Source organism: Thalassophryne amazonica, chromosome 5 (assembly GCF_902500255.1).
Source record: "Thalassophryne amazonica chromosome 5, fThaAma1.1, whole genome shotgun sequence".
NCBI classification, from domain to species: domain Eukaryota; kingdom Metazoa; phylum Chordata; class Actinopteri; order Batrachoidiformes; family Batrachoididae; genus Thalassophryne; species Thalassophryne amazonica.
The window spans coordinates 105,352,723-105,375,826 of record NC_047107.1 but is presented as its reverse complement, the minus strand read 5'-3'; the positions used below and the strand labels follow the sequence as shown (position 1 = coordinate 105,375,826).

At 41.7% G+C, this 23,104-nt stretch overlaps 1 protein-coding gene and 1 long non-coding RNA gene across 4 annotated transcripts in view; one reads left to right on the top strand and one right to left on the bottom strand.

Annotated features, from left to right (window-relative positions):
• The window catches only part of LOC117511073 (golgin subfamily A member 7-like), a 43,378-nt gene that overhangs the window by 10,810 nt on the left and 9,464 nt on the right, over nucleotides 1-23,104 (top strand). For all 3 annotated transcript variants that reach the window (XM_034171031.1, XM_034171029.1, XM_034171030.1), the window contains one exon: nucleotides 11,245-11,346. In XM_034171031.1, coding sequence (XP_034026922.1) covers nucleotides 11,245-11,346 — 102 coding nt within the window. The remainder of the gene's footprint in view (nucleotides 1-11,244; nucleotides 11,347-23,104) is intronic.
• LOC117511074 lies at nucleotides 463-21,794 on the bottom strand. Its single transcript, XR_004560876.1, has 3 exons — nucleotides 21,761-21,794; nucleotides 16,031-16,033; nucleotides 463-534 (listed from the first exon to the last, which is right to left on the bottom strand). It is a non-coding gene; the product is annotated as an uncharacterized LOC117511074 (long non-coding RNA).

The window sequence follows — 23,104 nt, the reverse complement described above, 5'->3', positions numbered from 1 at the left end:
ACAGCTGCGCACAAGAACGCAAGAACATGCAACTGTTTTACCAAGCCATTACAATGTAAACATGACAAATAATTACTTTTTAGACAGCTCCAAATGCTTTCTCCAGCTCCTTTGGCGGACATGCGCACGCGAATGGCTCCGGCTGGAGCGGTCCTCTGTGATTCAGGAAGTGATTACAGCAGTTTTCAACAGCCAGCTTGCAGAGAAAATGATTATTCTGCTATAAAATAATGATTTCACATATGCAGCATCCAGCGCTTAGTGTGTGGCAGTCAGTGGAGCAAAGCACAGCGTCCAGCTGGGAACACAGCGGGTGGGATTGTCACGACGATGTGCATGCATCAAGTGTCAGCGTACCATTATTCTAATCATATGCTAATTAGGCTCACCAGGCACGTGCTTTCAGTTTACGAGGAGATGGGATTCATCAATTTAATAACACAGCTGCGACCAACTCTGTGGCTTAAGAACCTTCTTAGGGACAGCTTAAGAAGGAATCTAAGAAGATTCTTGAGAAGATATTGGTGAATGAGGCTCATTTGTTCTTTGTTCTTAAGAAATTTAAAAAAAAATGTGTGTGTGTATGTATGTATCATTTTTAAACTGAAAGTCCACACTTTTGAATAAAAACAGGGAATGTAAATCTTTTTCATTAATTTTTTGGTGTTTTGGAAGGTAACATATTTGGACTATGTGAAACAACAAGAACAGCTCTTTTAAGAGTCATGTGCAATAACTGAACACCAAGAAGATTAACTGAGTTAATCTTTTACAAATGTACAACAGAAGAGTTTTCACATGTTTAACTGCATTGCATGCTCACCTCACCTTGTCTTTGAGTGAAGGTCCACTTTTGAAGACATTTTACAGCCGCATACAGATGTATAACAGTGAGTTTAAATGGAGATGATTGAAGTCTTGTTGGACCTTTCTCATTGGCTGTAAATTAATAGCTTTATGACTTCACTGAAAGCTTACAAATAAATGTGATTCATGGACATGTAAAATTGCTTTTTGATCGGTCTATATGGAAGATAAATGAATCCGAACATCTGGGTCTTTTCCTGTCATATGAATTTGTCTTTTAGTGGACCAGAGTCAAAAACCATTTGGCTTGGTTGGGGTTTTATGAGCACTCATAAAATTATGCCGTTTAAATTGTATGGTCATTACCCAAAGCAAAACATGCAGTTTATTATTCAGACATGTAGCTGTGTCTCTGTTCAAGAATGCAGTGGGTTGGCTTGTTAGTGCTTCTGGTTGACAATTTTGTGAGGGGCAGGGGAAAGGAAAAATTTCAGTTTGATACGAATTACGAAATGCCACCTACTGCCAGTCAGAGAGTGCCCATTTCTCATCTCTGCATTGTTTTGATTCAGATCTCAAAGCAGAGCTCCATACTGATAGTTTTTAGATGTATTAGCTTGACATTGTATATTGTTTTCCAGCTTTGATTTTGTGTTGTCAGTGTTTAGGTTCAGAGAACATTCTGGGCAATGTAGGGATTTTAGAAAGCAGGCTGTGATGGCACGGAGGGTAGACGAGGAAACATTTGTTACAGGAGTCTGAACAGGTGACGCACAGGCGATCTGTACTCTCTAAGGTGGTTGGGGGGGCTGTTCCCACGCCCCGACCCGCTGCCTACGCTTCTGTCACAGATGGTCACATTCTGAGCAGAAAGAAAACCCACATGTGGACAAACTTGCTTACTAATGTAAAGCACTATCTGATTGATGGGTAAAAAGATTTTATCCATGTGTGTATCTCGTGCCATCCTCAGAAACGGACTTTGGGTTTGTGGGGGGAGCAAAGTGGGTTTTTTTTGTTTGTTTATTTTTTAAATAAAAGCTTTGTAGGTCCTGTTCTGTTTTTTGCTGCTGCTTAGCTGTGCTAACAACGCCAGAGTGTGCATTTTGCACATGGGAAAATTTGGACAAGTTGGACAAACACAAACATAGAATGTGTTTCCTGTGTGACTGGGGCTTAACATACATGATGGTGCAGCGTCAGTATTCCATTGCTAGGAAGAGCCCAGTAATTATCAACAACAAATGTGATTGTTTTTTTCTTCTCCTCTGTCTTCTCCCTCCGCTAGTATACAAGTAGCACCGGAGTATAAGTTGCAGAACCTTCCAAACTAGTAAAAAGACTGCAACTTTTACTCTGTAAAATTTGGTACTGTTAAAAAGTTTCTTAAATTCATGCAGTTTTTTTAGTTTGTAATATTGTTTATGCTAAGCATTCATTTTTAGTATGTGTAAAAGCTTATTCCTGCAGCCAACAGGAGGAGTTGTACTTTTGTGGTCACTTATTGTGACCAATTTTTCAGTTTTTAGGCAGGATTTCTCAAAAAGTACTTTACAGAATTTAGTGGAATTTTGGGGAAAGGTAATTTGGTCCAGGAAGTATATTATATTTAAAATAGCAAGTGATGATTACACTGGTGCTAAGTTGATTTTGTTTACCATTTAAAAATGTGATCAGTAAATTTTGTGATTGAAGAAAATTTGCCTTTCATCGAGCCATCATGCCAAATACTATCTGGCCTCTTCCTCTGAATTGTAAACTTAAATGTATTAATAAAATAAATGAAAGACATGCATTAATATACAAGGATGAGAATTTTCCATGGATCCATGGGTAGTCTAGCTACATCTTTAACGTGGTCAAAATTACTGAGAGAGATGAAGACTGCGTTAAAGACATCGATAGTGGTGTTAAAAAAGGGGGGGTTTACGTGGACATGTTTGGAGCAGGACGTGGACAAAGGCAAGACTGAATTTGTCCGCAAGGTTGAGCTCCCCTGTAAAGCCCTCTGCACGCTTTTCAGATTTCATCAATAAAACCTGTGAAGAACACTGCAAGATCAATCAATCAATCAATTTTATTTATATAGCGCCAAATCACAACAAACAGTTGCCCCACGGCGCTTTATATTGTAAGGCAAGGCCATACAATAATTACGTAAAAACCCCAACGGTCAAAACGACCCCCTGTGAGCAAGCACTTGGCGACAGTGGGAAGGAAAAACTCCCTTTTAACAGGAAGAAACCTCCAGCAGAACCAGGCTCAGGGAGGGGCAGTCTTCTGCTGGGACTGGTTGGGGCTGAGGGAGAGAACCAGGAAAAAGACATGCTGTGGAGGGGAGCAGAGATCAATCACTAATGATTAAATGCAGAGTGGTGCATACAGAGCAAAAAGAGAAAGAAACACTCAGTGCATCATGGGAACCCCCCAGCAGTCTAAGTCTATAGCAGCATAACTAAGGGATGGTTCAGGGTCACCTGATCCAGCCCTAACTATAAGCTTTAGCAAAAAGGAAAGTTTTAAACCTAATCTTAAAAGTAGAGAGGGTGTCTGTCTCCCTGATCTGAATTGGGAGCTGGTTCCACAGGAGAGGAGACTGAAAGCTGAAGGCTCTGCCTCCCATTCTACTCTTAAAAACCCTAGGAACTACAAGTAAGCTTGCAGCCTGAGAGCAGTCCTACATATTTGTTTAATATGCGCATTAAATGACATATCCTGATCAAAAATGACTCTAAGATTTCTCACAGTATTACTAGACGTCAGGATAATGCCATCCAGAGTAAGGATCTGGTTAGACCCCATGTTTCTAAGATTTGTGGGGCCAAGTACAATAACTTCAGTTTTATCTGAGTTTAAAAGCAGGAAATTAGAGGTCATCCATGTCTTTATGTCTGTAAGACAATCCTGCAGTTTAGCTAATTGGTGTGTGTCCTCTGGCTTCATGGATAGATAAAGCTGGGTATCATCTGCGTAACAATGAAAATTTAAGCAGTGCCGTCTAATAATACTGCCTAAAGGAAGCATGTATAAAGTGAATAAAATTGGTCCTAGCACAGAACCTTGTGGAACTCCATAATTAACCTTAGTCTGTGAAGAAGATTCCCCATTTACATGAACAAATTGTAATCTATTAGATAAATATGATTCAAACCACCGCAGCGCAGTGCCTTTAATACCTATGGCATGCTCTAATCTCTGTAATAAAATTTTATGGTCAACAGTATCAAAAGCAGCACTGAGGTCTAACAGAACAAGCAAAGAGATGAGTCCACTGTCTGAGGCCATAAGAAGATCATTTGTAACCTTCACTAATGCTGTTTCTGTACTATGATGAATTCTAAAACCTGACTGAAACTCTTCAAATAGACCATTCCTCTGCAGATGATCAGTCAGCTGTTTTACAACTACCCTTTCAAGAATTTTTGAGAGAAAAGGAAGGTTGGAGATTGGCCTATAATTAGCTAAGATAGCTGGGTCAAGTGATGGCTTTTTAAGTAATGGTTTAATTACTGCCACCTTAAAAGCCTGTGGTACATAGCCAACTAATAAAGATAGATTGATCATATTTAAGATCCAAGCATTAAATAATGGTAGGGCTTCTTTGAGCAGCCTGGTAGGAATGGGGTCTAATAGACATGTTGATGGTTTGGATGAAGTAACTAATGAAAATAACTCAGACAGAACAATCTGAAAGAGTCTAACCAAATACCGGCATCACTGAAAGCAGCCAAAGATAACGATACGTCTTTGGTATGGTTATGAGTAATTTTTTCTCTAATAGTTAAAATTTTATTAGCAAAGAAAGTCATGAAGTCATTACTAGTTAAAGTTAAAGGAATACTCGGCTCAATAGAGCTCTGACTCTTTGTCAGCCTGGCTACAGTGCTGAAAAGAAACCTGGGGTTGTTCTTATTTTCTTCAATTAGTGATGAGTAGTAAGATGTCCTAGCTTTACAGAGAGCTTTTTTATAGAGCAACAGACTCTTTTTCCAGGCTAAGTGAAGATCTTCTAAATTAGTGAGACGCCATTTCCTCTCCAACTGCTTTAAGCTGCGAGTTTGTGAGTTATACCACGGAGTCAGGCACTTCTGATTTAAAGCTCTCTTTTTCAGAGGAGCTACAGCATCCAAAGTTGTCTTCAATGAGGATGTAAAACTATTGACGAGATACTCTATCTCACTTACAGAGTTTAGGTAGCTACTCTGCACTGTGTTGGTATATGGCATTAGAGAACATAAAGAAGGAATCATATCCTTAAACCTAGTTACAGCGCTTTCTGAAAGACGTCTAGTGTAATGAAACTTATTCCCCACTGCTGGGTAGTCCATCAGAGTAAATGTAAATGTTATTAAGAAATGATCAGACAGAAGGGAGTTTTCAGGGAATACTGTTAAGTCTTCAATTTCCATACCATAAGTCAGAACAAGATCTAAGATATGATTAAAGTGGTGGGTGGACTCATTTACATTTTGAGCAAAGCCAATTGAGTCTAATAATAGATTAAATGCAGTGTTGAGGCTGTCATTCTCAGCATCTGTGTGGATGTTAACATATTCATCCTGCTGTAACCAGGTTTTTGTAAGGCAGAATAAATCAATATGTTGATCAATTATTATATCATTTACTAACAGGGACTTAGAAGAGAGAGACCTAATGTTTAATAGACCACATTTAACTGTTTTAGTCTGTGGTGCAGTTGAAGGTGCTATATTATTTTTTCTTTTTGAATTTTTATGCTTAAATAGATTTTTGCTGGTTATTGGTGGTCTGGGAGCAGGCACCGTCTCTACGGGGGTGGGGTAATGAGGGGATGGCAGTGGGAGAGAAGCTGCAGAGAGGTGTGTAAGACTACAACTCTGCTTCCTGGTCCCAACCCTGGATAGTCACGGTTTGGAGGATTTAAGAAAATTGGCCAGATTTCTAGAAATGAGAGCTGCTCCATCCAAAGTGGGATGGATGCCGTCTCTCCTAACAAGACCAGGTTTTCCCCAGAAGCTTTGCCAATTATCTATGAAGCCCACCTCATTTTTTGGACACTACTCATACAGCCAGCAATTCAAGGAGAACATGCGGCTAAACATGTCACTCCCGGTCCGATTGGGGAGGGGCCCAGAGAAAACTACAGTCCGACATTGTTTTTGCAAAGTTACACACCGATTCAATGTTAATTTTAGTGACCTCCGATTGGCATAACCGGGTGTCATTACTGCCGATGTGAATTACAATCTTATCAAATTTACGCTTAGCCTTCGCCAGCAGTTTCAAATTTCCTTCAATGTCGCCTGCTCTGGCCCCCGGAAGACAACTGACTATGGTTGCTGGTGTCACTAACTTCACATTTCTCAAAACAGAGTCGCCAATAACCAGAGTTTGATCCTCGGCGGGTGTGTCGTCGAGTGGGGAAAAACGGTTAGAGATGTGAACGGGTTGGCGGTGTACACAGGGCTTCTGTTTAGAACTACGCTTCCTCCTCACAGTCACCCAGTCGGCCTGCTTTCCCGGCTGCTCGGGATCTGCCAGAGGGAAACTTACGGCGGCTAAGCTACCTTGGTCCACACCGACTACAGGGGCCTGGCTAGCTGTAGAATTTTCCACGGTGCGGAGCAGAGTCTCCAATTCGCCCAGCCTGGCCTCCAAAGCTACGAATAAGCTACACTTATTACAAGTACCGTTACTGCTAAAGGAGGCCGAGGAATAACTAAACATTTCACACCCAGAGCAGAAAAGTGCAGGAGAGACAAGAGAAGCCGCCATGCTAAACCGGCTAAGAGCTAGTAGCTGCGCTAAGCTAGCGGATTCCTAAAAACACACAAAGTGAATAATGTGTAAATAATTTAGAGGTGATTCAGCAGAGGGAGTGCTTTAGTTAAGGCACGTGAAGATTACACTGTGAAACAAATCGTTATCTAGTTAAATAGATCAATCTAACTGCACAGATTAAACAGCTAACAGATACAGCAAAACACCGCTGTGCTCCGGAACAGGAAGTGATACAATACCGCAGTGAGAGCCAACCACCAGTAGAGGCCATGATGAAGAAACGTGTCATCAAATTAATATTAAACAGACTAATTTTCCCGGGTCTAGAGTGCAGAAGAGGCACAGTGAGCCCCAAAGCCCACAGCACCTATACTGCTCAGTGACCCAACATCCAGTGCTCAGGTGTGTGACCAATAATTTGTTCATGCAATTAAAATGTTTGTGTGGTGCAGTTACCGTGCATGTAATGAAGTGCAATTCAGTGCTGCAAAACCAGTGTTTGTATACGGATTGTTGTCAAAAATTTGTTTCCAGGCTCTGTTTATTTTTTCATATAAAACTGCTAACCTATATATATAAAATGGCTTTATTTTGAGACAAAACATGCTTTTTCTGAAGACGTTACCTGTATGGAGAAAAACAAACCCTTCTTCTTTTGTGGCGTATAAGGGCCGCTGGCATCCTTATTGTTACATTGCTGCCACCTGCTGCATCAGTCTGTTATAGCAGTACAAAATCCTCTCTGAGTCCAGTGTCTTTCAAGTATTTAAAAAGCCAACACTTCCCACTATCACTTGACCTGATGGCTAAAATAGTTCCTACTGAAACTTTTTTCAGGCATTACAGTTGATTTCTTTCAGTTTTTACTCAACAGATAAACCATTCAAAAATGCCAAAATATAATTTGCCTGCATGCTGAAATTGGCCTGCATCAATTTTATTTTGGTGAATTTCATAGACTACGGTTCAGCTGGTGCACAGGATGTGTGCTTTTTAATGTTACTATGCTGTTTGTGCCTGTAGGGTTTTGCTGGTGACTGACATAAATTAGTCGGGCTGCAAACATGTTGTGATTTCAGAATTTATTATGGGGCAATAATTTGTAAGCATACATTTCACATGTAAATATTAATAGTCATTGTTTTATACCACAAATGTTGTTTTAATCTCTTTAAATGATGTACACATACTTGCTTGAAGATTCAGTGTATTTCAGAGCTCATTGCAAGTTAAGGAAAGACACTTAAAGAATAGTTTTGGCGAGTTCAGTGATATCTGCCCAGTGGTATGGCATTTATAGTAAGTACATATGCTACAGCACGAGGCAGTTATCACTGAAAGAAGGTCTACATAGACGGATTCTTTTATTACAGTTAGGTTGCCACATACCTCAACATACAAAAAAATATAAAATGGAAATTAATGAAATTAGTTCTCACTAGTGGCCCAAAATGCTTCTAATGGTGCGTTTGGACACACTGATAGCACATTACCACCATTAGCGTTTGGCACATTCCTGACATTCTTAACGTGACTTAATGCATCTGAGTAGGTTTCTTAATACAACCCCTGGCAATAATTATGGAATCACCGGCCTCGGAGGATGTTCATTCAGTTGTTTAATTTTGTAGAAAAAAAAAGCATATCACAGACATGACACAAAACTAAAGTCATTTCAAATGGCAACTTTCTGGCTTTAAGAAACACTATAAGAAATCAGGAAAAATAATTGTGGCAGTCAGTAACGGTTACTTTTTTAGACCAAGCAGAGGGGAAAAAAATATGGACTCACTCAATTCTGAGGAATAAATTATGGAATCACCCTGTACATTTTCATCCCCAAAACTAACACCTGCATCAAATCAGATCTGCTCGTTAGTCTGCATCTAAAAAGGAGTGATCACACCTTGGAGAGCTGTTGCACCAAGTGGACTGACATGAATCATGGCTCCAACACGAGAGATGTCAATTGAAACAAAGGAGAGGATTAGAAAACTCTTAAAAGAGGGTAAATCATCACGCAATGTTGCAAAAGATGTTGGTTGTTCACAGTCAGCTGTGTCTAAACTCTGGACCAAATACAAACAACATGGGAAGGTTGTTAAAGGCAAACATACTGGTAGACCAAGGAAGACATCAAAGCATCAAGACAGAAAACTTAAAGCAATATGTCTCAAAAATTGAAAATGCACAACAAAACATCAATTGAAAGGATGTTTGGGGATGATGAGATCATTTTTCAAGATGATAATGCATCTTGCCATGGAGCAAAAACTGTGAAAACATTCCTTGCAAAAAGACACATAGGGTCAATGTCATGGCCTGCAAATAGTCCGGATCTTAATCCAATTGAAAATCTTTGGTGGAAGTTGAAGAAAATGGTCCATGACAAGGCTCCAACCTGCAAAGCTGATCTGGCAACAGCAATCAGAGAAAGTTGGAGCCAGATTGATGAAGAGTACTGTTTGTCACTCATTAGGTCCATGCCTCAGAGACTGCAAGCTGTTATAAAAGCCAGAGGTGGTGCAACAAAATACTAGTGATGTGTTGGAGCGTTCTTTTGTTTTTCATGATTCCATAATTTTTTCCTCAGAATTGAGTGATTCCATATTTTTTTTCTGCTTGGTCTAAAAAAGTAACCGTTACTGACTGCCACAATTTTTTTTTCCTGATTTCTTATAGTGTTTCTTAAAGCCAGAAAGTTGCCATTTGAAATGACTTTAATTTTGTGTCATGTCTGTGAGCTGCTTTTTTTTCTACAAAATTAAACGACTGAATCAACATCCTCCAAGGCCGGTGATTCCATAATTTTTGCCAGGGGTTGTAGTGCGTGTTGGTGCGTGATATTCATGATTTTCATGAAGCATGTTTTTGGTTGTCAAAAAATCTTCCAGAATGTCACGCACCACCCTTATTTCGCCTCGTGTCGTGGAGGTTGCAACTGAGCATGTTGATCCGTCTTGATTAGTGGTGATCCTTAATAGAGCGTGACAAGCGTTCTTCTCCGACATGCGCAAAATCAAACCATGCTGCACCATATTCAGTTTTATTGCTGCACTATGCTGAAGGACAGTGATGCCAAGTCGGCTAAAAGTTAAGTTCCAATACTCATCAGTGCGCTCCTGCAGTTGTTCCACCTGCTGCTGCTGTGCCTGATGTGTGTGGAAAATGCGTGAGATGAGAGCCGCATGGAGTCACACATCTGGCTCTCTCCGTCTCCTCCTCCTCCATGGCACATAGCCCAACTCAGCATGTAGTCACAAAGTTCTTCTGCTGTGGATTTTGAGGAGCAAACTGGAGCAATCTGAATTGTTCAGCAACTGACAGTTGGATAGATATGGTGGTGTGTGTGTGTGGAGACTATTCGCCTCATTCACAGCGTGACAGAACTTAACGTTATGCTGTTACGAGCGATAGTGTGCAACAACACGGAACATTATTCTTGACCATGCATAATGGTTCCTGATAATTCTCCAGCAACATGTGTCATTTGTCGTAACGCGTGGTAACATGTTGCAGCAGTTCCTGAGGACACCTGATGCCTCTGCCTCAAATCATCACATTCGTGATCAGCGAATGCCCCTGGACCCTGCTGGGGGCCTACGGCGACCTCCCGGGGCCCCTCTGATTTTCAGAGATTTTTCTTTGCCTATTCTCATCCCTGAATATATAGCTGTAAGTCATAAGTCACCTCACAGTGCTATCGGTGAGTCAGGACTTCACCAACCCCATGAGCAAACACAATTGCGACAGTGGCAAGAAAATAAATCTTGTAGCACTTTTTTTTCTTCTATAGGAAGAAACCTCAAGCAGACCAGATGAAATTGAACTGGATTTCATCATCAAAAAATAATTTTAAATGTAGTCACTAAATTGTACCCAAGAGCCACTAGGTAATTGAATGATTTTCAGATACGAGTTAATGTATGCACTATTTTTGTTTTTAAAACAATCAAATTTGATGAGTAATAAGTTTATAACTTTGGAGCTTAATATGTAATGATCGCACTTTTATCCCTTTTATTTTTCCATCATTCAGCTGAAAGAAGCACACAGAGATTAGATGATTCAATCAATCAATCAAAGTTTATTTATATAGCCTTTCCACAGCCCAGAGGGTGGCCAAAGTGCTTCACACAGTGATTGAATCTTGTCATTCGTTTGTATTTTCTGGCATTTTATTTGCAAGTAGGGTACTCGTTAACCCTTTACATCTGTCCATATTAGTTACAGAAATGACACCACAGTATGGGTGAATGAAGCCTGCAGTGTGTTGTTACATAAGTAACCAGAGACATCGGGTTTCTACACTCACAACCACTGCAGTCCAAAATTCTTCAAGCCAAAATATGTTCCAGAAACACTGAAATATTTTCATAGTTTCAATATAGAGAAACTGATATCTGTGAAGGACGTTTCACTTCTGTGCCACATGTTTAAGCTGAGGTAGGCAGTAGTTGCACATTGTAACCATTAGAAGTTTTTGTATTGATACCACAGTATGCAGTATTCTATATTGTTACAAAAAAAAAAAAAAACTGGCAATGGACTAAAATATTCTGTTTAGCATTTTGACAGTGTTCAGTTATTGTGCTTGCAGTTTGACCTGACCTGCCTTTTTTTCCAGGTGAATAATAGGAAACCTGTTTTGATGGACTTTTTTGTTTGTTTTGTTAGGTTTTGAAGAAGATTGCAAAGTACATACAGGAACAGAATGACAAGATCTACACACCACGGGGCCTCCTTCTCACCGATCCCATCGAGAGAGGCTTGAGAGTTGTATCCTCCCCTTCAGTGTCTGTAGTTAGGAAAAGATACTCACTTCTATGAGAAACAGTTTACCTCAGCATTATCTGTTGAAGCTTTAACTCTTTAGCCCAAAACAAAAACCATTCTGTAGTTGTCTGTCTAAATAGATGTTACATGAATTTATCTGCATAAACTATTATAGTAGGGTAGTATTAAAGTCGAGATTAATCCAAAATTACAGTCACAACAAAACCCACTATCTTTATAATTGATTAACTTTACATACATGTTAAGAAATTGACGTGTATTGAAGAAGTGGCTGTAAATATTTGCAGTTTGCACATTTATGAGCTGAAAATGTGTAAAATAGATTTGTATTAATTTCAGTGGATACCAATAGAAAATCATTTTCATGGCATTAAACAAAATGTTAAAAAATCAGTATGAACAACCTTACTCACTCATCTTCAACCGCTTTTCCGGGTTTGGGTCGCAGGGGCCACAGCTCCAGCAGGTGACCCCAGACTTCCCTTTCCCGCGCCACATTGACCCCCTCTGACTGGGGGATCCTGAGGCGTTGCCAGGCCAGTGTGGAGATATAATCTCTCCACCTAGTCCTGGATCTTCCCTGGGTTCTCCTCACAGATGGATGTGCCTGGAACACCTCCCTTGGGAGGTGCCCAGGAGGCATCCTTACCAGATGCCCGAACCACCTCAGCTGGCTCCTTTCAATGCGAAGGAGCAGTGACTCTATTCCGAACCTCCCACGGATGACTGAACTTCTCACCCTGTCTCTAAGGGAGACACCAGCCCCCTCCCGAAGAAGCCCATTTCGGCCGCTTGTACCCGCGGTCTAGTTCTTTCGGTCATGACCCAACACTCATGACCATAGGTGAGAGTAGGAACGAAGATTGACCAGTAGATCGAGAGCTTCACCTTTTGGGTTAGCTCCCTTTTCATCACAACAATACGGTAGAGCGACTGCAATACCGCCCCTGCTGCGCCGATTCTCCGGCAAATCTCACACTCCATTGTCCCCTCACTCATGAACAAGACCCCGAGGTACTTGAACTCCTTCACTTGGGACAAGGCCATATTCCCTACTCAGAGTAGGCAATCCATCAGTTTCCTGCTGAGAACCATGGCCTCAGATTAAGAGGTGCTGATCCTCATCCCAACCGCTTCACACTCGGCTGCGAACCGCTCCAGTGAGTCTTGGAGGTCACCGGCCAATGAAGCCAACAGGACCACGTCATCTTCAAAAAGCAGTGATGAGACCCTGAGCCCACCAAACCGGAAACCCTCCTCCCCCGACTACGCCTCGATATCCTGTCCATGAATATCACAAACAGGATTGGTGACAAGGCGCAGCCCTGGCAGAGGCCAACCTCCACCGGAAACGAGTCCGACTTACTGCCGAGCACCCGAACACAGCTTTCGCTTTGCGAGTACAGAGATTGGATGGCCCTGAGAAGGGACCTCAGTCCATACTCCCACAGTATCAGCACCACAGTATCTCCCGGGGTACTCGATCGTACGCCTTCTCCAAGTCCACAAAACACATGTAGACTGGGTAGGCATACTCCCAGGCACCCTCCAGGATCCTTGTGAGAGTAAAGAGCTGGTCGGTTGTTCCATGACCAGGACGGAACCCGCATTGTTCCTCTTCAGTCTGAGGTTTGACTATCGGCCAAACCCTCCTTTCCAGCACCCTGAAGTAGACTTTACCAGGGAGGCTGAGTAGTGTGATGCCCCTGTAGTTGGCACACACTCTCTGGTCCCCCTTTTAAATATGGGGACCACCACCCCAGTTTGCCACTCCTTGGGCACTGTCCCAGACCACAACGCAATGTTGAAGAGGCATCTCATCCAAGACCATCCCTCCACACCCAGAGCCTTCAGCATTTCTGGACAGATCTCATCAACCCCCTGGGCCTTGCCACTGCGGAGTTGTTTGACTACCTCAGTGACTTCCACCAGGGAAATTGATGAAAATCCTCCATCAGCTTCCAGTTTTGCCCCTACTCTAGAGGGCGCTCCGGTCTGATGCAGGAGTTCCTCAAAGTGTTCCTTCCAGCGCCGGATTACATCCTCAGTTGAGGTCAACAGATTCCCATCCTTACTGTAGACAGCTTGGATGGTTCCCCGTTTTTCCCCTCCTGAGGTGCCTCATGGTCCGCCAGAAGCACCTTGGTGCCGACCAAAAGTCCTTCTCCATGGTTGCTTTGAACTGTTCCTACGCCCGCGGCTTTGCCTCCCCCACAGCAGAGGCTGCTGCCCTTCGGGCCTATCGGTACCTTGCAACTGCCTCTGGAGTCCTCCGAGATAACATATCCCAGATGGACTCCTTCAGTCGGACGGCTTCCCTGACCACCGGTGTCCACCACGGTGTTCGAGGGTTCCCAGTTCACCCGCATTATCCGTTTGGGCTTACCAGGTCTGTCCAAAGTCCTCCTCCACCCTCTGATCCAACTCACCACCAGATGGTAATCAGTTGACAGCTCTGCCCCTCTCTTCACCCGAGTGTCCAGAACATGTGGCCTCAAATCAGATGATACGATCACAAATGGTGATAGAAGCAACAAATTCAGGACAAATATTCCTTAGACATTACTTTTTTGGGAAAAAAAAATTGGCCATTTTAATTTTCAATAGACTGCCAGGTAAGGGTCAATTGAAGAATTACACAGGGGTCAAAATTAAAAGATGCTCCAATCATATTGAAAACTACACCACATTATTTGTCTGAGCATAAAGATTCCAAAAAGGTATAGTTTGGACTGTTTGAAACTGAATGTTATAGAGTTATGGGGTAAAAACAGCAAAAATGTTGACAAAGGTCGGGTTGAAAGTTAAATTTGCTCCAATTTTGGTAAATCTTTGTGCAAATTATTGGTTGAGCAGATAGGATGAATAAATGGTATAGTTTTGACGGTTGAATGTTTGGTCTGCAAAGGTCAAACAATCCATCCATTGGATTCTATGATGTGACATGTCTTAACTCGTGATGCAAACTATTCCTTTTTAAAACCCTATTAACTCAACCAGTAACACTAAGTGCTACAGTAAACCAGTTTGCATCACTTTTTAACAAAATTAGAGCAACTTTAACTTTTGACCCCTGTACAAACTGAAAGTGGCCTTTGTCACCATTCTTGTTGTTTTTACCCCGTAACTCCACAACATTCAGTCACAGATTGTCCAAACCATACCTTTTTGGAATCTTTATGATCAGACAAATAATGTGGTATAGTTTTCAATATGATTGGAGCATCTTTTAATTTTGACCCCTTTGTAATTCTTCAGTTGACCCCTACCTGGCTGCCCACTGACAATTCAAATGGCCAATCATTTTTTTTCAAAAGAGTAATGTCTAAGGAGTATTTGTGCCGAATTTGGTGCTTCTATCGCCATTTGCAGGATTCCTCTGTAAATATTCTGTTATCTGTTGCACTACGAGGTCTGTTAGAAAAGTATCCGACCTTTTTATTTTTTCGAAAACCTGATGGATTTGAATCACGTGCACTTGCATGAGCCAACCTTGAACCTTCGTGCGCATGCGTAAATTTTTTCACGCCTGTCGATTGCGTCATTTGCTTGTAAGCAGCCTTTGTGTGAGGATGGGTGGAGTCTCTCGTCATTTTTTCTTTGCAAGGAAATGGCAGAATGACTGGAGCACCACGACTGCATCAAATTTTGCCAGAAACTGGGCGACAGCCAGGTGGAAACCATTCGGATTATTCAGACGGCTTTCGGTGACGATGCTATGGGCATCACACAGATTAAGGAGCAGTACAACCGGTTTAAAGACGGCTGCACAACGGTTGAGAGCGGGCCTCGCTCCGGGTGGCCATCAACATGCTGAAATGACCGGATCATTTCCAAAGTGAACGCTGTGATGATGTGGGACCGTCGTGTGACTATCTGATAAATTGCGGAAGAGGTGGACATCAGCACTTTTTCGGTACATTCCACTGTGACAGAAGATTTTGCCATGAAAAGAGTTGCAGCGAAATTCATGCCGATGGCTTCGGCACGAAGCTGATGGCGGAACAAAAGCGCCACCGTGTTGAAGTCTCACAGGACATGTTGTGACATGCTCACCTCTTCCACAATTTCTTGGATAGTCACACGACTGAAAAGCCACCGAAAGCCGTCTGAATAATCCGCTTGGTTTCCACCTGGCTGTTGCCCAGTTTCTGGCAAAATTTGATGCAGTCGTTCCGCCATTTCCTTGCAAAGAAAAACAACGAGAGACTCCCCCCATCCTCACACAAAGGCTGCTTACAAGCAAATGATGCAATCGACAGGCGTGAAAAAAATTCACGCATGCGCACGAAGATTCAAGGTTGGCTCATGCAAGCACATGTGATTCAAATCCATCAGGTTTTTGAAAAAAATAAAAAGGTTGGATACTTTTCTAACAGACCTCGTAATATGGTGGTTTATTTATTTTAAACACAAATCACTTTTTAATGGCCATGTGTGAACAGGTTGACATTTCACCTAAAAAAGAAACATGCCATTCACCAATTTTTGGTTGCCTGTAACAGCCTGTTTATTGTTCTCACAGAATAGCCAGAAAGGATTGCAGTTTGTTTTCTAGAATCAGTGGTGCAGCGAACAATATGGAGTAAAGAAACATCAACAAATGACCCTCTCCGAGAGAATGCCAAGTCTTAAAAAAAACAAACAAAAAAAAAAAAAAAGTCACCCCCTGAAGTGCCTCATGCCAATAGGGAATCAGACTGACATGGGCAAAAGCAGTGATCAACATAGGACAACTTTTAAAAAAAAAATGGATGGACCCCTGTTTTTTGGGGGGGTGGGGGAGCGAACTCAACTCAAAGTTGGCTTTCATGTAAATGTAGTGTGCTTCTGTGTTTTGGCTGGCTAAAGTTTGGCAATGTTAACTGACCCGTTACTGCCAGTCAGTTGCTAACCAGCTAGCTAACAGTGGCCCATGTTCACATTGCATTTTTTTCCTGTCATGCTGATTTCATGTAAGAAAAAAGAGAGAGTTCGCTTTGTTTCTGTGACAGTATACACGGGGTGCACGTAACTGGTACTCATTATACTCGTGTGTGCTAAACATCATTGATGCACAGCAGAGGGAAAACATTTTCTACAATCTGTAATTGCTTTCCTCTTATGAAGTGCTTCCCCTTGTTTTCTACTATGCATTTATTTTTAGCATGCACAAGCATCATGAGTACCAGTTATGTGGACCCCTGAATATACAGCTAACAAGTTTACAATGCATACAGTGATAAAAGCGCAACCCTTTCCAACAACAGTGACTACGTTTACATGCAGCCAATAACCCTTTCATAACCAGAACATTAGCAATAACCCCGTTGCGCACGGCCATGTAAACACCTGCAAAAACCCGAATATGCTCATATTCCGGTTTTTAAAAACCCGAATATGACCCCTGGGTTACTCCTTTTCTAACCCAAATATCAGGTCATATAAACGTGCATCAGGATATCCCCATAGAAAGGAACATTATTTTGTCTGCGCATGTCCTATCTGCAAGGAATCTTGGTCTTTTGAGTACGGCAACTACTTGTATGCGGCGCGTGCAACCCACCGGACACCACAGCAGCAGAGATAAACAGCGCATTATGTTCTGCATCCTTATCTGGCGGGCCGGTCGCTGCACCGGTCGGTATCACCGCGATTGCTCTCACTGCCTCCGATGTGCTTACTGAGTCTGTGGACTCGGTAAACGCCGCAGTGGGCCACTCACACCGCCCCCCTCTCTGTTGTGCGGAGCTGCGCCAACTCTGGCAACAGGTCCAGAGACTACGCTCGCGGGAAAATCCACAGCGCCGCAGGGTCTCGGTATACCGCAGCTGCAGAGCTCCGTGGCCATGACTTGGATTCTTTGCGGGTCCCGCATCCGTACCCCCGGAGGCAGTGAGCGAAGGGAGAGCATGCGCATTGTATTCTGCGTGTGTCTGTTTATAATCTTCTCGCCCAGAAGAAAAAAGAGAGTGTTTACACAGGAGAGAAAAGTGAGAACATGTTAATGCCTGTTTGAGAAAAGTGTATAAAGTGTGTAGTGAGGGGTTTTACAGCCTTAAAACATCTATAATAATTGTAAAAACTAACGCTGACTACTTTGCGGATTTCGCCTATTGCGGGTTATTTTTAGAATGTAACTCCCGCGATAAACGAGGGACCGCTGGACTTCATTAGTATCGTGACATACATGAATATGTCTTTTATTGATGGTAGAAAGTACCGAGATAGCAACATTTACAAGAAGGTGGCCGAAAAGTTACGCAAAGCAGGATTTGCACGAACGCCAGACTAAATCAAGCACCAGTGGAAGACGTGCATCACTGTTTAAATGGGGATATTCCAAATGATACCAATGACCATGTACATATACAGGAGTAACTCTGTCTGCTTAAGCATGTAAACGGGTTATTCCTAATGATTCAGAAACCAGAATATTGACCATAACCTGAATATTAATGGCATGTAAACGTAGTCATTGAGAGTCAGTCCATTCTGCTCCCATATATGAGCTTTTCTGTCTCTGTTGTCTAACATGCTGTACAGCTCAGTCAGGTATCTTGTCTTCAGTACGTCATCTTTCTAATTCAGCAAAACCGAAACACTTGTGAAGGAGTGAACATGTGCATGCTTGCAAAAGGAGAGGTTAAGGTTGGTTGCAGCCTGAAACCTCGCCACTAATGTCACTAAAAATGCTATAGTGCACCTTTTTTTTCCTCACCATTACATGAGCATTAATATTTAGATCTTGTACCCTCACAGTATTAGAAGATAAAGTTTACATGAGCCTGATCAACATTAATCTCATTACCTGCAATTTCAAGAATTTGATTCAATCCCCCTCGCACGCACACGCAAACGTACTGTTGGAGACGGAAAAAACAAATTCCTGCCAGTTGTTAACAAAGAGGAGCATCCATCACTAAAGGTGCTGTTACATTAAATCACAAAAATATTTAGACACACTATGCAACTGCACAAACAGATAATGTACTACAATGTTGGTTTGTTGGCAACAGGCACAGACTTTGAGCTCCTGTCAAGAGTGTAAAAGATTATCATAAAGGGCTCCCATAATCTGTCAAACCTTCTCTAAATTATGTTCTTAGAGGAAGTCAGTGTTTTCATTTCTATAACAGATATTCCCCCAAGCCAATTATTAAGGCATGGTGGAGCAATAGATTTCTGCATTGGCAGAATTTGCTGCAGTCATTCCAAGATGCTTAGCTGTCTGGGCGTCCTCTACAACTTTACAGGAGCTTTCTTAACATTCAGCAATTGTGAACCTGTGATAAGACATGCCAAGTTTTCTTTGCGCACATCCTCCGAAATGAATGCTAGTCACCTGCAAGGTATAATACCTACCTGAACTGCAGGGATGATGAAAGATAGGAGCACAAAGTACAGCGAGGAATGGGCAACACTTACTGGAATGAGAAAAGTACACGTTTTGAATATAATATACAATTACCCACATTTGTATGACGTCACTACACAGCAATAAACATATTTGTCAAAGTAGTTGCTGAAATGTTAATCATTTTGGAGGTCGGGTGTAATTTGGCTCTGATTTGCCCACTGTTGGAGACATTTTTGAATACTTCGTGCTCAATGCACACAAGAAAATATGCAATCAAAGATGCTTTAGTTTGCATCAATATGAAATGAGCTAAGTGAGTCCTTCAGTGGTAGAAGTTCACTGACCCAGGCATGAGACTGAGAACGCAACTACATTGCTTTTTCAGACAATGAGCTTCCACTGACCAAGCGTGTAAAATAAATTGTGGTTGTCATTTACATCATCTATTGCTTCTTTCATGTTTATTTATTTTTTTAATGCCCAGCATTGCCTGGTTTAAAAATGGAACACAGCAGCCATGCTGGGTTCCAGGAAATCCAGCCCGATGTAGGGATACCCTGTAAAACCACCAGATATAAGTTAGTATGTAATCCACGGCATCTGCATGAAATCAACGGTGGCAGCAACATCCTGGCTTTTCCACTGTGACTCAAGATCCCAATTAATCGTAGCTAGGCTGTAATAGGCGATTAAGGATCAGAAAATATGAGAGAAATTGTTCACAGCTGAGCTTTGTTCCCTTCTCGTGTATGATTTTATAGGGGTGAGGGGGATCTGGTTTATTTCTCAGACACCGCTGAGCCACTTTGCTGACTTTGGCACCACACTGTTGGGGTTATAGAAGCGGGAGATTGACAGCAAACTCTCACCTCAACTGTTGTTTTAGTGTTTGAGCCAAGGAAAATGAATGACATTACTTACTGTATAAATGTTTGACAGTGTGGCTTGTTACTATTGTATCTGAATTCAGTAATTACAGTTTCTGTTTGATTGAAATTGTCCTTCTGATCTATGTTCCTCTGTTAATGTGTTCAGTGTGTGTGTGTGCGTGTGTGTGTGCGTGTGTGTGTGTGCGTGTATCTTCTATATGTTAAAAGTAAAGTGACCTATGTATTTGTGCGCATGCATGTATAACTTCAATCATGGAGGAACTAGGGAGAGCTAACATTTGCCGTCTGGTATGCTTATATATTTTGGATTAGGGATAAACGCTGCAAAAACCAACAGTTTATAGGACTAACATTTTTGGAGAAATTGGGCATAATAGGTAACAGTGAACAATGGACATTGATATCACCATTAATCAGTCCCTAGTAACCAGACAAGCATTCAACAAAGGACATATCTCAAGATTGCTAGGTGTAAAACATATAAACTAAAAGTGCCAAATAATAAATACAATTATACTATGTAACCCAATTTTTGTTCCTGGCTTCTAAGTGTTATATTTCAACTGCTTATGTCTAAAGTCTATGGAAAAATGACTACATTCAGCACAAACTTTGATTTTATTTTTTTTAACGTTCAAGAAAGTTCTAAAAGATTCTTGAAATTTCTACATAATTCTGGAAACTTCTAGAAAATTCTGGACAGTTATAGCAGTTAAAGATTATTCTAGAAGACTACTCAGTAGTAGTGAAGGCGAATCGAGAATATTCTTGAAAACAGACAGATTTCAAAATATCATTGTCCTGATTACAGAAACAAAGTTTCTGTGGCATAACAGCTATTTTCTATTTATTTAAGGCATAACAGGTTAGGAAAACACACTGTGTACCCAGGAACAAAACAAAAATAAAAATTTGTTGCATAGTGATTTACAAAATGTTCTCATTTTAATTCTCTGCACTTTCAGTTAATATATTTTAATTTCCTGCACTTTCAGTTAAAATCATTATAGAAACTTTGCATAATTTATTACCACCCTTGAAAAATGTCAGCTACCTATTTTATAAACACTACCTAATCTACAGCCTGTGGATCCCCACGGGCAACGTGCTGTTTGTGTGTGTGTGTGTGTGTGTGTGTGTGTGTGTGTGTGTGTGTGTGTGTGTGTGTGTGTGTGTGTGTGTGTGTGTGTGTGTGTGTGTGTGTGTGTGTATAATATAGTACATCCAGAAAATATTCAGTGCTGCACGTTTTCCTTTTTTTTTTTAATGTTACAGCTTTATTCTAAAATGGATGAAATTCATATTTTCCTCAAAATTTGACACACAATACCCCATAATGACTATGTGAAAACAGTTTTTTTTTTCTTCGAGATTTTTGCAAAGTTATTAAAAAAAAAACAAAAACAAGAATTCACATGTTCATAAGTATTCACAGCCTCAAAATTGAGCTCAGGTTCATCCCGTTTCCACTGATGTTTGTGATGTCCACAGCTTAATTAGAGTCCACCTGGGGTAAATTCAGTTGATTGGACATGATTTGGAAAAGCACACACCTGACTACATATAAGGTCCCACTGTTGACAGTGCATGTCAGAGCACAAACCAAGCATGAAGTCAAAGGAATTGTCTGTAGACCTCAGAGACATTACTGTCTCAAAGGCACAAATCTGAAGAAGGGTACAGAAACATTTCTGTTGCTTTGAAGATCCCAATTAGCACGGTGGCCTCCCATTATCTGAAAATGGAAGAAGTTCATATCCACCAGGACTCTTCCTAGAGCTGGCCGCCTGTCTGAATTGAGCGGTTGGGGAGAAGAGCCTTAGACAGGGAGGTGACCTACGTAGAACCGATAGTCACTCTCTTAGACCATGAGAAACAAAATTCTTCGGTCTGATGAGACAAAGATGGATCTTTTTGGCTAGAATGCCAGGCGTCATGTTTGGAGGAAACCAGGCACCGCTCATCATCTAGCCAATACCATCCCTACAATGAAGCATGTGGTGGCAGCATCATGCTGTGGGGATGTTTTTCAGCAGCAGGAATTGGGAGACTAGTCAGGATTGAGGGGAAGATGAATGCAGCAATGTGCAGAGACATCCTGGATGAAAACCTGGTCCAGAGTGCTCTTGGCCTCAGACTGGTGTGACAGTTCATCTTTCAGCAGGACAGTGACCCTAAGCAGACAGCCAAGATATCAAAGGAGTGGCTTCAGGACAACTCTGTGAATGTCCTTGAGTGGCCTAGCCAGAGACCAGACCTGAATCCAATTGAACATCTCTGGAGAGATCTGAAAATGTCTGTGCACCAACGCTCACCATCCAACCTGATGGAGCTTGAGAGGTGCTGCAAAGAGGAATGGACAAAACTGCCCAAAGATAGGTGCACCAAGCTTGTGGCATCATATTAAAGGCTGAGGCTGTAATTGCTGCCAAAGGTGCATCAACAAAGTATTGAGCAACATGATACAGACATAAAGACATGGATGACCTCTAATTTCCTGCTTTTAAACTCAGATAAAACTGAAGTTATTGTACTTGGCCCCACAAATCTTAGAAACATGGTGTCTAACCAGATCCTTACTCTGGATGGCATTACCCTGACCTCTAGTAATACTGTGAGAAATCTTGGAGTCATTTTTGATCAGGATATGTAATTCAAAGCGCATATTAAACAAATATGTAGGACTGCTTTTTTGCATTTACGCAATATCTCTAAAATCAGAAAGGTCTTGTCTCAGAGTGATGCTGAAAAACTAATTCATGCATTTATTTCCTCTAGGCTGGACTATTGTAATTCATTATTATCAGGTTGTCCTAAAAGTTCCCTAAAAAGCCTTCAGTTAATTCAAAATGCTGCAGCTAGAGTACTGACGGGGACTAGAAGGAGAGAGCATATCTCACCCATATTGGCCTCTCTTCATTGGCTTCCTGTTAATTCTAGAATAGAATTTAAAATTCTTCTTCTTACTTATAAGGTTTTGAATAATCAGGTCCCATCTTATCTTAGGGACCTCGTAGTACCATATTACCCCAATAGAGCGCTTCGCTGTCAGACTGCAGGCTTACTTGTAGTTCCTAGGGTTTGTAAGAGTAGAATGGGAGGCAGAGCCTTCAGCTTTCAGGCTCCTCTCCTGTGGAACCAGCTCCCAATTCAGATCAGGGAGACAGACACCCTCTCTACTTTTAAGATTAGGCTTAAAACTTTCCTTTTTGCTAAAGCTTATAGTTAGGGCTGGATCAGGTGACCCTGAACCATCCCTTAGTTATGCTGCTATAGACGTAGACTGCTGGGGGGTTCCCATGATGCACTGTTTCTTTCTCTTTTTGCTCTGTATGCACCACTCTGCATTTAATCATTAGTGATCGATCTCTGCTCCCCTCCACAGCATGTCTTTTTCCTGGTTCTCTCCCTCAGCCCCAACCAGTCCCAGCAGAAGACTGCCCCTCCCTGAGCCTGGTTCTGCTGGAGGTTTCTTCCTGTTAAAAGGGAGTTTTTCCTTCCCACTGTAGCC